The sequence below is a fragment of the Gymnoscopelus braueri genome, assembly GCF_963280865.1.
Source record: "Gymnoscopelus braueri genome assembly, chromosome: 3".
Classification (NCBI taxonomy): Eukaryota; Metazoa; Chordata; class Actinopteri; order Myctophiformes; family Myctophidae; genus Gymnoscopelus; species Gymnoscopelus braueri.
The window spans coordinates 33,428,116-33,443,939 of record NC_137612.1 but is presented as its reverse complement, the minus strand read 5'-3'; the positions used below and the strand labels follow the sequence as shown (position 1 = coordinate 33,443,939).

General features: G+C 40.7%; 1 protein-coding gene across 1 annotated transcript in view; it reads left to right on the top strand.

Annotated features, from left to right (window-relative positions):
* LOC308081897 (TOX high mobility group box family member 2-like) overlaps window positions 1-15,824 on the top strand; it is a gene marked incomplete at its 3' end in the record, with an annotated part of 399,667 nt that overhangs the window by 163,125 nt on the left and 220,718 nt on the right. Inside the window, exon 6 of the mRNA XM_080423513.1 lies at window positions 5,335-5,565. Coding sequence (XP_080279639.1) covers window positions 5,335-5,565 — 231 coding nt within the window. The remainder of the gene's footprint in view (window positions 1-5,334; window positions 5,566-15,824) is intronic.

Below are 15,824 nucleotides of genomic sequence, written 5' to 3'. Positions count from 1 at the left end.
GTTGCGCAAACTTTCACGATTTTTCACAAAATAACAGATACAAGCTCATAGCGCGGCACTCTTATCTGCTATTTTTTGAATAGCCAAATAAATCTTAAAATGACACAGATGCTTTCCCGTCTTAACAGATGTTAAGTGTGGTGTGGTGTGGCATCAGGGACGGAGCAGGTATTGTGGTGCCATGTGATTCTTTAGGGCAGACTCTCCACAGACACGTAATGAAACTACACACGACTGATGGAAGGTTGCAGACGCTTAAATGTTGCACAATGGATGTAATTTTCTTGACTAGCGATCGTTATACACGAGTAAATAGTAGACACGGCTAACCTTTAACCTATTATAGTTAGTTGTTTACACAAGTTGATAAAGTTATTGTTCTTCTAGGTTCTTAGACTTCATTATGCTACTGTAGGTTCAGGTTAGCTTTATTGTGATTCCAACCGTATAGTGGAACAAAAGATTTTCTATAGCTCCACACAGTGCAACATAAGAGGCACTTAGAATGTATGTATGTATGTATCTCAACTATCATATTGTCACATTATGTAACAATATAACAATAATCTTCATAAATGAATTAACCACTAGCGTCCTAGGTCCTACTAGCGTCCTAGCGTAGCGTCTGTTTTGGGTATGTCAATATAGGCAAACATTTTCAAATTATTATTTTTTTAAAATAGCAGATATATATACGCTTATGAGCTTGTATATTGGCTTTGCTATTTTTGAAAATGATGAAAATATAAAATAGGGCATAAGTGTTATATAGTATACCTTAAAAATGAATGCATACACAATAGACTGTAAATGTACAGCGCGGTATAAACACTTTCAGTGTAACAGCTACGGAGCTGAGCAGATTGAATGTGCAGACTGCAGAACCTGGGGAGTTTGAAAAAACAGCTTTGGTGAATATTCCTCTCCCGATTCTTTGGCTCCCGAGAAATGTCAGACAGTCTCAAGCAATGGTTGCAGTTTTGCTGTTGGCGCTGGTAATTGGTAAAACAACAGAGCACACAATGTATTTGTATTTTTCATTTTGCACACCTCCTGCACATACTGTATGTTTTTTTTGGACAGTTATCTTGCTCAGAAACTGCTGCAGTTCAGCACGTAATATTTAAGGCTTTTGCACCATACAGTATACTTCTGCTGCTTGTATCTTTATTTTTCAATCCTAAATTGTCTGTATATATTTATATATATATATATGTTTTTATTAATATACAGAATTCTCTGCGACACAAAGTTCCCACTTAACACAATTGATACACTTTATTACTTATTACTTATTGGTGCTAATTGTAGTAGGTTGTTAGCACAATCTTGCGGATCCCGCCACAGCAACATTTCACACACATACTGGTATGAATGAGCGTGACAAATAGAGCTAGTGAAAAAAAAAAAGACAAAGTAATACACTGCTGCTGAAAATCCATCAATGAATCGTTTGTTTGGGCTAATTTGCTTATCAAGAGAACAACTGTGAGGGCACACAGTTTTTAAATGTGTTTTTTCCTGAAGCAATCCTATTAATAAAGTCAGTTTTATGACATCATGGGAGGGATGGTCACGTCGGCCGTTTCGACCCCATAGCTCGGGAGGACACGTTGCCACTTTAACTGTGCTGATTGGTCAGCTCGCCGTACAACCCCTGGGGAAGATACAGCTTTGGCTTGCATTGATTGGTCAGGAGCTGTATCAGCCCTATAGGGGTTATACTGTATGGCAGCCTGACCAATCAGCTCCAAGCTCATCACCCTATCTCTCCTTTTATCACTCGTCTTATCCAGGTCAAATAAAGGCTGGGTATATCATAAGCTATAGTAAGAGTATAGAAAACAACACAATAAAATATTAATGATTAAATAACACTACGCGCTACGTCCAACCGGGGAAACAGGAAACTCCACCCTGTCACGTGATAAGAAGCGGCCTGCTCACTCCTCATGCGTTGAAGGAAGCATGAGCTCAGTTCGGGGCTCTCCCCAGGCTGGCAGAGGGAGAGTAGCGCCCAGGATGGATTACAAGCTTAGGCATTGGCACTGGGTGGAAAAAAATAGGGATACAAAATCGTGGGATAAAAAAAATTGGGGAAAAAAAACAAAAAACTAATGACTAATTACAGCACGAATTACTGTCATGTACTAACAGTAATTAGTAACCCCTAGGGTTATAGCCCATAATATCCAGAGTATTCGGATATACTCGCTCGGCAGGCTGGTACTTGAACATAATTTCAATATTCAGATGCTTCATTTAACCCATTTAAACCGGGAACGCAGATCTGTGTAACCACTTAAACCATTATTTTATACTTTGGCTATTAAAAAATAGCAGATCTACAAGCTCGTAGCGCGGCACCGAGTTCCGCGCTACGAGCTTGTAGATCTGCTATTTTTGAAAAATCTTGAACATTTTGTGCAAATCTTTGAATACATATATTTTTGGGAAACAACATTTCTGGAACAACATATTTTGAAGGGGATCGGCGGCCAAAAACATACAATTTTGGGTGGTGCTTGACATGGAAAACGTTTGAGCACCACTGACATATAGCAACAATAGTTTTTCAGAAAAATTGAGACAGTTAAATGTCTTTAAAAATATATATATTCAAAGATTTGCACACATTTTCACTATTTTTCAAAAAAATAGCAATGAGCTTGTATATCTGCAATTTTTTTTGAATAGCCAAAGAAATCTAAAAATGACACAGATGCGTTTCCAGCCTTAATGGGTTAAATACTGTATGTTATTTTGTTCAGTGCATGGCTGCGTCGTGTCTGCATGCGGAGCTGCTGAGGAGAGATTCTGCTTTCAATTGGCTCCCATGTTAATCTGCCGCCAGCAGCTTGTGGGTGTTTTGGCTAGTGTTGTGTGGGAGTGATTGTATTGGGTAGTTTGTCCCCTTCGGCTAAATGGACTTAGTGATCTTTATAAATTCTTCCCGTCTATGAACAAAAACCGCTTCACTAGAACAATGTTGATGTAAGTGAGAGATTAGCTGAAATTATTATCATTATACTTTTTTTTTAACATGCATTAGATACACTATCAAATAAACCAGTGGTTCTCAAAGTGGGGGTCCTTGAGGGGGTTCCAGGGGGTCCCCATCAAAATGTGTTCGTATTGCATCAAAATCAGTTCAACCACTTTAATCCTATAAACATTGGCTATTTGAAATAGCTTGTAGATCTATTACTATTACTATTACTATTACTATTCTATAAAAATAAAAAAAATCTGGATTTTATTTTTTTAAATGTGGAATATTTCACAAATATTGTATGGGGGTCCCCAGCACAAAATGTTTTCAGATGGGGGTCCACGGCCTAATACATATTTATTTAGGGGGTCCTGGACATGAAAATGCGTGAGAACCACTCGACTAATCAAGTTTAACGCTCTCTTTGTCACGTTCTCATTTCCTTAGAGAGACAAGATGCCAGTGCCATGTAGTTGATAATCTATGCCAGTGAAGTTTTGGCGATGGCGTAATGCATTATGCATTTTACAAGGAAAAGCCTCAGTTTCGTCATTTATCAGATGCAAATGGTCTGCATGCAGTGATACCACAAGAACAGGAAGTTATTCTATTAAAACAATATTTTCTTGACTATACTTCCCCCCTGCTATGACTTTTTTGACCGTCCACATACAGTATGAATAAAAAAACGATTACCATCTCTCCTATCAGTGAGCAGAGTTCCATTTGCCTCTTCCTAATTCATTCTACTGCCACATCAAAGCCAAAAATGGTCTTTTCTGAGTACTTTTTGCCCCATTGCATGGAAGTCATCATAACGCATCACACTGTGAAACAACTGAAAACCATCACATTCAATATACCACCAAACAGGTATATATTTCAGAAAGGTTTAATACATTCAGCGAATCGATTTGTTTTTTTGATACATTTATTGATGGGGGAATGAAAAAAAGGAAGTAAAAGAAAAAGGAGTTGGCAGAAACATGTTCTTCTGCACATTTATGAAGTGGTTACAGCCAGAGAAACATCGTTATAAGGATATCATGCTGACTGGCTATACAGACATTGAACAACGATGTCAAATTATGTCTGTCTGTCTGTCTGTCTGTCTGTCTGTCTGTCTGTCTGTCTGTCTGTCTGTCTGTCTGTCTGTCTGTATATACACATATATATATATATAGAGAGAGAGAGATAGATATAGATATATATAGATTTACAAGCTCACAGTGAGCTTGTAGCCTACTGTAGATCAGTTATTTTTAGCGGTTTGTTTTAAAGCCATTTTGCAATAGGGGAGCCACAGCCAGAGGCTTTGATTGATTGATTGATTGATTGATTGATTGATTGATTGAATACTTATTATTAATTATCAAGATTGTTAACAGTACAGGCAGTACAGTCAAAATGTATTTATTATAGATTAGATAGATTAGATAGATAGATTATGAGCTTGTAGATCTGCTATTTTTGAAAAATCGTGAACATTTTAGCAAATCTTTGGATATATCGTTTTTAAAGCAAGCATTTGTCAAATATTTTGGTTCCAGGGACCTTCAGAAGCACAGCACTCAGTGCTATGAGCTTGTATATCTGCTATTTTTTGAATAGCCAAAGAAATCTAAAATGACAGAGATGCGTTCTCGGATTTAATGGGTTAAGATCAGCCATTTTTTTTCGGTTCGTTTTGACTTTGGGTAAGGAATAGTGATGTGCGGGTCGGGTTTTTTCATGACCCGCCCCGCCCCAACCCGCGACGGAACGCGACCCGCCTCAACCCGCCCCGCGAACCCATATATAAATCTATGGCTCAACCCGCCCCGCGACCCGCGGTGGGAATATATATATATATTATATAGCGCTCTTTTAAGTACCCAAAGTCCCTTTAAATGTCTACAGTAGCACAACATTGTCATGGGCTAAATAAACAAGCATGTTGGTCAAAATAGGGTTTTTTTTTTTTTTTTTCGTGGAGAGCGGCTGACCCGCTCACCCTCAGCCCGCATAATTTTCTCTGAAATCCTGACTCGACCTACCCGCGCCGCGGGTTGACCCGCGGGTCCCGCGGGTTACGGGTCGACCCGCTCATCACTAGTAAGGAATCAACATCTTTAATGGCTTTTGGTAAGGCGTTCCACGATTTTGTGACAGCATAATAGAATGCATTCCCCCCCCCCATGTTTGAGGCAAATTTTGGGGGGGAACGAGGTCAGATGAGCTCCCTCTGGTCTATTTTGGGGTCCGTGGCATGTAAAAGTTTGGGAACCCCCTGGGAGAGTCCCCTTTCTCTCCAGTATCAATAAACTGTTTTGTGTCTTTGTGTCGCGCTGATGTTCTTCCAGATCACGGGGGAGAAGAGGCCTTCATCGGAGATGATGAAGCCCAAACCCAAACCCCAGAAGAAGAAGAAGAAGAAGGACCCCAACGAGCCCACCAAGCCCGTGTCGGCCTACGCTCTGTTCTTCAGAGACACCCAGGCGGCCATTAAAGGATCGAATCCCAACGCCACCTTCGGAGACGTGTCCAAGATAGTCGCCTCCATGTGGGACGGACTGGGAGAGGAGGCGAAACAGGTGTGTGACTATAGAGAAAAGTCAGTGGTGGAAAGTAACTAAGTACATTTACTTAGTACTTAACACATTGAGTGCCAAGAACGCATATATGCGTTCTTTGCGTTCTTTAGAATCCATCACTTGAGTGCCAAGAACGCATACTGTATATGCGTTTAAAAAAAAAAAAAAAAAAATTGGACCCAAAGACCAAGGAGATATGATTTTTTGAAGATTTAGACTCCCATCCACTTCCTTGTTAACTTAAAACTTAAAAATGTTGTATCTCGGCTCCTGAGTACTTTTTTTTTCTCAATGAAAAATCTCTGGCATAAAACAGCTAAAAAATCTGAAATAACTCTGGCATTCAATGTGTTAAGTACAATTTTGAGGTATTTGTACTTTACTTGAGTATTTCCAATTTCCAATACTTTTACTTCTACTCCACTACATCTCAGAGGCATGTATTGCACTTTTACTCCTCTACAATTATTTGAAAACTTTAGTTACTAGTTACTTTGTAGGTTTTGATTATTATTACAAAACATACAGTAACCACTTCAGCACTACATACATTTCGGCCATTAGAAAATAGCCGATCTACAAGCTCACAATGCGTCGCGATGCTGCAGGATGGAATATGAAAAATCGGATAGATCCGTCTTGATCACATAGAGATCATTTGTACCATTTGTGTGATTTTCGGACAAAATCTGAAGGAGTGATATATTTTTTTTTTACAAAAGTCGGCCTCCTGGTGGCGCTATAAAAGGCAGATGTGAAAAATGCAGGGCATAGGTTTTTCCTTGGCCTCTGAAAACCTTTGACATTTTTGAAAATAGGGACACCAAATGGGTTGAATCTGCATACATCGGCTCCATATTTGCCGATACTAAAAAAATAGTTAAATAATGACTGATATATCCTTCTGGCCCTATAGTTGCTAGATCCGTGAGCAATCCTTTGTCACATCATTGTCAAAGCGGTGGAATTACATAGCATTTTGACAGAGCTTACATCAATTAGCGACAGAAAAGCTGACCAACACATATTTATAAGCCAATTAAAGCCTATGCATTGCATTGTGACTGTAGTTATTCCTGAGCATAAATTAATACAGCAGTGGTTCTCAAACTTTTTAATTTCACGGATAACTCTGAGAGTGTACATATTACGGGTCCATTTGGTTCCCATTTGTACACTCTCAGAGTTACAGACCTGTAAGGAACCATTTGGAACCCTGAGAGTCCCTGGACCCCACTTTGATTCAGTAGACGCAGTGACAGTAGACGCAGTGTTAAAGATTTTTAATATAAACATGTCCCCCCCCTCTTCGTTGTTTGCATTCCAGGCCAACAGACTGAAATTCAAAGGGGCCACACGGCATATAGTTCACAGTAACAAATGATGCTGTGAAATGAGTAGAAAACGAGACTGTCTGATGATGGCGGTGGCGAGCAGACTCATATTTTTAGAATATCCAGTCGGCGGGCCGCAGCCTATTGGCTGTCAAATAAAAGCAGCTGTCTCCATGACAAAGTGCAGCCCGTTCTCCTCAGCCTCAGCCTCAACTGTCCACCAGACCCCATCTATAGCATCTAGCCGTGTCCCCAGTCCCCTGTGGTGGAAAGGAACCGAGTATATGTACTCAAGTACCGTACGCAAATATTTCGAGGTACTTTTACTTTTCAAAAATATATATATTCAAAGATTTGCACACATTTTCATGATTTTTCAAAAATAGCAGATCTACAAGCTCATAGCGCGGCACCGAGTGCCGCGCTATGAGCTTGTATATCTGCTATTTTTTAATAGCCAAAGTATAACATAATGGCTATCTCAGAGGCAAATGTTGTACTTTACACTCCACTACAATTATTTGACAGCTTTAGTTACTAGTTATTTTGCAGATTTAGATCATTACAAAACATGCATTAGCCAATTAAGCCCTGTTTTATACTTTGGCCATTCGAAAAATAGGTAAAATAAAATGAGAAAACTTGAAAAAAACATGATGAGCACTTTTGCTTTCGGTGCTAACTCGGGACTCCTGGATCGCTGCCCTTCACTTGCTACAGACAGTGGTGTAATGGTGATTTATTTTTCGGCGGCATGGCGTTCTAGCGTGCACGCGCGTGCACGCGCATGCACGCGTGTGTGCCGTACCTGCGCGTGAAAAAGTACTGGCCACACGCCGTGGTGTCTCGTGCAACGACCAAAACACCACTGGCTTCAGAGTATTTCTACATTGTCGTATTGCTACTTTTACTTAAGTAAAAAAAAAAACGATCTGAGTACTTCCTTCACCCCCCCCTCCCTCCTATACCGCCAAACCTACTTTATACAGCGGACTTTGGAGGCCGTCTGTCCCTTTTATTTGCAGTTAATTTTTGCTGCCTTCACCGCGCCTCTTCACCATGAATCTTCATTTCACCGCTGACACCCTTGAATGTGAATTCCTCATTTCCTGTCCTTTTATTTATATCTGTTGCCTGGTGATTTGATCATGCTGGGAATACGAGATTAGCAATTGCCTTGTCCTTGGTTTTGCCTCAAGGACATCTGCTCCTGAAATGTTATTGTTTGTGCTTCTTAACCCCTGGTGTACCGGGCTGCTTGCTCAAGCCCAGGTTGTTATACACTGTAGGGGGAGCTGGCAGGGAGCTGGCTCTTCTGGTGGGGGTGATTAGGGGTTAATCAAACTAATCAATGTAATCGATTATAAGAAATTATTGATAATTGATCGTTTAATAAAATAATCAATTAATAATAAATCCCTGTTTTGGTCATGCCATTCAGTATAGGTGAGACTAAAAAAAAATGATAAAATAAACAAAATACTGAAAATAGCTGACCTACAAGCTTATAAATCAGCTATTGTCCCTATATTTTCACCATACTGTTGTGCGACCAAGTATAAAATAGGTGGTTAATTGATTCATTGATCTTTAAACAAATGATCAAAAAAGTAATTGATTGAATAATCGCTAAGAAAATAATGGATAGTCGCATGCAGCCCTATTGGTGATGTTGTTGTGTCCTGTCTCCTCTGTGTGTGTCTATCTCCATGCTACAGCGTTTGTCCTTCACACTGCTACCTGGGAACACAGACACAATTACAAAGCCAATTCCACCATAAACAAAATCCTCCATTGAATGCATTCGTGTGTTTAATCCATTACGACCTGACGCTGATTCCACAAAATGTCTTCTAAATCCTAACAGGTTTTGAAAAAACCTATGTTGCTATATCAGTGGTTCTCAAACTTTTTCATGTCAAGGACCCCCAAAATTATAATTATTTGGCCACGGACCCCCATCTAAAAATATGTTGTTCCAGGGACCCCCAGAAGCAAAGATTCGAGTTACAATTACAAATATTCGCTTTAAATAATAAATGTATTCAAAGATTTGCAAAAATGTTCATGATTTAAAGAAAATAGCAGATCTACAAGCTCATAGCGCGGCACTCGGGCCGCGCTATGAGCTTGTAGATCTGCTATTTTTGAATAGCCTAAGAAATCTAAAATGACACAGATGCGTTCCCGGTCTTAATGGGTTAATCAAACGCGCCCCCCTCGCAGGCACGTAATTAACTTGTGGTAATGATGTCATTATGGAATGAAATATAGTAACACACTGTTGTGATCTGGTATGTCAGCGCAATAGCACTCCTGATGGTGCTAATTATCCTATACTCCATGGCGAGCACTGTCACTGATTCCCAATATTTGCTGCAAATGGATAAACGTGATTGCCATATCACATATTACAACCATTAAGCTTTAGCATGCCTATAGCCATTATCATCTAACAATATTGAGGTATTTTCTTTAATGTCCCCAGTCTGTGCTAAAAGGTAAGAGCCTCAAATAATATGCAAGGTGTCTGTCACAAAAGTGTGAGTGTCAATGGGAGCAAAGTCAGTCAAAACTGTGAAAAAAAGGGGGGGGGGATATGCAACTAAAGAAAATACAACTAAAAAAATCGAACAAATGAAATGAATGGAGAGACAAAGTGTAAACCTCTCCTCATGGCTTCCTACACTCCTGCTGAGCTGTTTCACTTATATACTATGTAGACTCCACCCTCCCACTTCTAATCAACCAACCACAGTAGAATAGCAATCACCTAACTACATAGCTAGGCTTCAACAGGCCACTCCCCCATGACAGCATCTTCCTGTGGAGACACAAACAAAAATACTGTATATTAAAGAGATTTCAGATACACAACAGAATGTACACCTTCTGTGAGACTGGGAATCTACATGTTACAAGCATTACATTCCAACATGCATGTGTACTGCTGAACCTAAACATATGGGGGAAATTAGTCTGCAAGAGGCTGCTCTGTGACGGTGTGTCCCATCAAGGCTGTCTGTTCCCGAGACTCCTAGCCACTTGAAGCCTATAATCCCTATTCTGGGGGGAACATTCACCAAACATAGCTGATCTACAAGCTCACAGCTTTGTGAGCTTGTAGATAGGCAAAACACATGTGGTGTAGATGGTAAGTGGTTACACCTGATTTAGACGTACGGCAGTCAGTGTCCTGCGCCAAAAAAACATAGTATATGACCTGCTATTTTAGGGTGCGGGACACCATGGTACGACTAAGGACAAATCAGGCCATACCTTAGACATGTTCAGTGTACGGCCGGCCAGCCAGCCAGCCAGCCGATCTCTATCTCCCAGCTCCCGGCTCTTGAACATGCTTGATGAGCGGCGTCTTCGTCCCGGCGTATAGCGGCTGTCACGTTGATTCTCCTGGACTGATGAGGTGTGTTCCATAATGTCACGGGCAGACCTGCTGGAGCCAACGTTATATAGAGGCTGATTTATGCTTAGTTAGCGGGTCAGTGTTTTGCGCGCCCGAAAACAGCGACACGTTGCATGCTTGTAGATCTGCTGTTTTTCGACGCTGCACGACACCGACCCGCAACTAAGTATAACTGCAGGCTTTAGAGCTAGAATGTAAACACAATCCTCAACCCCCCTCTACCCCCAACCCAGGCCCCCAACCCCCCCCCCCCCCCCCCCCCTCCAACACACAGGTTTGTTTTAACTAGAACATGGCCTCTGTTTCCAATTACCCGCAGAGAGGGCCTCCGAAACACGGCATCAAGCAGAATTCACATGAAGGGGGGGGGGGGGGAGGGGGTAGAAGGCGGGTAACATCACTGTACTTTTTTGGGGTGAAATCGCTGAGACCATCAGAAAACTTACAGCGTCTTGCATGTTTATGATGTGCTCTTTTTTGTGTGTGTGTGTGTGTGGCTCACAAAAACACAATTGTTTTGGTTCGGTCCACACCTCCCCACCCACCCACCACCCACACCTGCCTGCCGTAAGCGGAATTTATACTTAGTTGCGTGGCGGTGTCGCACAAAGAAAGCGTTGCATTGCGACGCGCTATGATCTTGTAGGAAATCTTGTTGATTTAAAAAAAAATATTTGGCATAATTTTGAACACAAATGTTCTCTTATGGGGATCCCAGCTGGCACAAAAGCTTTTCAAATGGGGGTCCACAGCCAAATACATGTCCTTGACATGAACATTTTTGAGAACAACTGTTGTTAGCTCGCCTAACAACGTTTATCAAGCCCTTTGCTTGGGCTGCATTGTAGCTTATTTATTCCCCATGCTGTCCTTGAGTCTGTAAAGAAGAAAGTATCTTCATCATCATCATTATTATTATTATTTGGGTTCATGTTGATGTTTTCTTCTTTTATTTGGATGCGTTGGAGCGTGTACAGTATACACTGTTCCTAATTCCCCAAGGCCTTTGCTTTGTGTTGTGAGATCAATGCGTTTCACTTGGGCTGTGTTGTTCCTCAAGGTGACTACATGTTAAAGTCGACCCAGAAACACAAAAGCAACAATATTTTTTTTTCTTGCTTTTTTTGTTATTTAAGATTAAGATCAATTCTTTACAGCTGTGGGGAGAATGCAGTGATAATGGGGGGTGGGATGAAGGTTTATTTAATTGAGTCTACTGTGTTGGAGTTGTGTATCAGTGAAAGGTCAGCTACAGAGAAAGAGGAAAAGGATAAAAAATACGTTGTCGCTTTGTTTATCCACTTTAGTCCTATATACTTTTTTTGGGCGACGAATTGCAAAAGCAGCCTATCTGCAAGCCTATCTACAAGCTTGTAGATCTGTAGCCTATCTACAAGCTTGTAGATCTGTAGCCTATCTACAAGCTTGTAGATCTGCTATGAAATCAAATAAAATCCCCAAATAAAAGTACTCAAATGTTTCAAAATCTATGTGTACACAAATGTATCTGGTTCTTTTTTTCTAAAATAACAATGAAACGATGTGTTGGGACCTTGTATATCAGCACATTTTTAATCGCTGGAGTATAAATTACGGCTTAACTCTATAAACGCCATTGACTCGAAAACGCGTCAATAACTACTTAATCCACCCACGCCATTGACGCGTTTGACGCGTTGGATTTGCGTTCATTGTTTAATCTCTGATCGCGCTATGCTGCTTAAAATTCAATGTTATTCTCGAGTTCCACTTACTTCACCCATATCTGCATCCGGTTTCATGTCCTGGGTTCCGTTTCCGGTTTTTGATTATTTTCCCCCGGTCATTTCGTCCAAAATAGGTAAACAAACGGTTTTTCACACGGTATGACGGACAAACGGACAGCTTCTCTTCTATAATCTATGGTCTGGGTGACGATCAGTCATCGCCGTCGTGTATCACAACGTAATTTTGACGATCAAAACAATCTGGGAGGACGTCACATCCGTTTTCATGGTTTTCCCTGTCTAATCGCTCAAGAAGGTAAACAGTGACACCAGGAGCTGATCAAGCTATCATGTGCTGCTCTCTGGTGGCGGATTTGTGCGGCGTCTTTAAAAAACAGTCTGATCAATTATTTTCATGAAAATTTTCTAAAAATAAAAAAAACACAAAAATTGCTGGCAATGGGGGAGTACTTTATGAAAATACTCTGGCAGTCAAAGAGTTAATTGTTTAATGTATGTTTTACAATTGTAATCTAACTATGCTAAAGTTGTCAAATAATTGTGTATTGTAGTGGAATAAAAAGTACAATATTTGCCTCTGAGATGTAGTGGAGTAGAGGTTTAAAAGAAATGTAAATACTTAAATACTCAAGTAGAGTGAAAGCACCTCCAAATTGTACTTAAGTGCAGTACTTGAGTAAATGTACTTAGCTACTTTCCAGTCCACCACCGCTGGTTTCTGAATTGTTTCTTATTCTCCCTCCCTCCTATCTCCTCCCATGCGTCCTCCCATGCCTAACTACCCTTCTCCTCTTCCCCTTCTCCTCTCCTTATCTACTTCTTGTGTTTTCTCCTCCCTCTCCTCTCCACATTGGTCCATCCATCCGTCAGTTAGTCGGTCGGCCGGTCGGCCGGCGGTCGGAGGGGGTAATCGCTCCCTTCAGTGTCAGCGGGGTTGGGAGTTATTGTCTCCTGTAATTAACTGGTTATCAAACAAGAACATTTCATTAAGGTACAATTAGGGGCTAATTCAGCCGGGACACCTCTGTGTCAGGCTGACGACGAAGGCATATGCTCTCTGCTCGCAGCTTTGTTATTTTTAACCCATTCAGACCGGGGACGCATCTGTGTCATTTTTTTAAAGATTTCTTTGGGCTATTCAAAAATAGCAGATATACAAGCTCATAGCGCGGCACCGAGTGCCGCGCTATGAGCTTGTAGATCTGCTATTTTTGTAAAACCGTGAAAAATGTTTGCAAATCTTTGAATATATATATTTTTCAAAGCGAACATCTTTAACTCAAATCTTTGCTTCTGGGTATTCTACAAAATGTCTTCTAAATCCTAACAGTTTTTTTATTTGTATTATGTTGCTATAATATCAGTGGTTCTCAAACTTTTTTTCATGTCAAGGACCCCCCAAAATGTTGTTCCAGGGACCCCCCCAGAAGCAAAGATTTGAGTTAAAAAAAAAAAATCGCTTCAAAAGTATATACATTTCAAAGATTTGCACACATTTTCATGATTTAAAAAAGAAAATAGGCAAAGTGTAAAATAATGGTTAAAGTGGTCACGCAGATGCGTTCCCGGCTTTAACGGGTTAATTCGGGCCGACCTGCAGCCTCATGACGGCTTCAATTGCTAATGAATCCACTCACTTTGGAATAATTAGAAATCCTTAGGCATGGTAATTTATTTAAAAGTATCCGTCGTTGCGCGAATCATTAGCTGTGTTAAATTAATTTGAAATTAAAGCTGCTGGGAGTACTTTGGGGTTCATTAAAGAGGCAGCCTCATCTCTATCAATATTTAAGGGGTGAAGGATAAGGCCGCAACTTTCCCTTTTTTCTGTCCTTTTTTTTCAATAGGCACTGTTTGTTAGTCTCCATTCATTTCTTAATGGGGATTATGTTTTATGGGGAGGATTTGTGGGCTTTTTTGTGTCGCTATCTTGCCTTCTTATGTTTGGTCTTAATTGTCAAAGCCATTGTGGTTGAAAATAGGCGTGGAGAGGAAATAATAGAAGATTTTAAATAGACGATAACTGGTAGACCCTGACCGATGCCATATTATTGGATGCAGGGAGAGTCCTAGAACGCCAATTACTGATGTTTTGGCTGATATTCTGTCAAAAAAAGGTGCACAATAATAGATTTGAATAAAGTAAGAAAATAGAAAAAAGTTTACTTAATTATACAACGAACAAACAAACAAACAAAACAAGTAAAACATATTTATAAAATACCCTTAAACTGAGCTTTACTTTATTTAATTACTTGTGCCCTGTTCAAACGTTTCAAAATAGCTGATGTACAAGCTCTCACGGCGTTACATTGTGATGCGCTGTGAGCTTGTAGAAGGACTATTTTAGAGAAATGCTTAAAAGTCTAGACACATCAGCGGCATAATTGACCGATGTCATCAAAAAAGTCAAATAATGGCTGATATATGTCTCTCTAATCACTGCATCATTTAAATGTGTACATACTGTACATGCATTCAAAGGATAAATTACTAGTGAGGATTTTACTATGCACTCCATCAGCTGTTTGCTGATTGAGTTTGTAGGGTTGCGTGGGGAAGGTGTGTTAGAGCACTGTTTCTCAACGTCTGGTCTGGGGTCCTCACCCAGGGGTCCAAATGGACCTTTACAGGTCTGTATCAATGAGAGTAAACAAATGGGACTTTTTTTTCTTTTTTTTTCATCTTTGGAACTCCAAACTATGCTGTAAAATTCTCAGTGTTCATTTAACTCTGAGAGTGTACAAATGGAACCAAATGGACCTGTATGGGTCCATTTGGTTCCATTTGTACGCTCTCAGAGCTACAGACCCATAAGAGTCCATTCCCGGTCCCCCAGGTGGTCCCCGGACCCGACACTGAGAAACAACGTGTTTAGAGCACACACGCATGTACTTTACACAACATGCACATGTGTGTCCACACGTGACACATGTTTACTTACTGCATTGTGTGCACTTAGTGCTTACCAGCCTGTGTGCATTTGGCAACACATGAATGCTTAATGGTTATCCTACCCCCATCACTTTAGAGAGAAGAGACCCCCTCCATGGGCCACAAGCAGTCACTCATAGAAGATCAGTAATTACCCACTGCGCTCAAACACACACACGCACACACACACACACACACACGCATTCATGCGCACGCACGTGCAGACACACACACACACGCACACACACACGCACACGCACACACACACGCACACACACACACACACACACACACACACACAGTCAGTCTTCATACAGCACTATTAAAACACTCAGAATAGAGGAACAGGAGATCTGAGTCTTCCTCACTGATGTAAGGGTGGACATTTTCCGCATCAAGCCTGTGAGTGACACGCGATGGCATTAGCTTGAATTCACCCAATTTCACCACATCATTTGAGCTTTCGTTCAGAAAGGCCTGAGACTGCCTCATCTCTAATGCTTCTTGGAATTATTGTTATTATAATTCCCCCCCCCCCCCCCCGCTTCTGTTTTTCCTGGACTGAACGTTTTGATGGGACATCAACTCTGATTAAGGGATGAGCAACAGCTCTAATGGTGGAAGAGAGAGAGAAGCTCACAGAACATGACAAACAGCTCACTACTGATCAAGCTTCCAAATTGTTTTTATTTTTATTACATCGTCAAAAAACAAGGCTGCGTCAATTACTGATTAGGCTTCTAAAAGCAGTGGTTCTTAAACATTTTTAGGTCAAGGAAGGACCCCCAAATACATATGTATTTGGCCGCAGACCCCCTATCTGAAAAGGTTTCGTGCCTG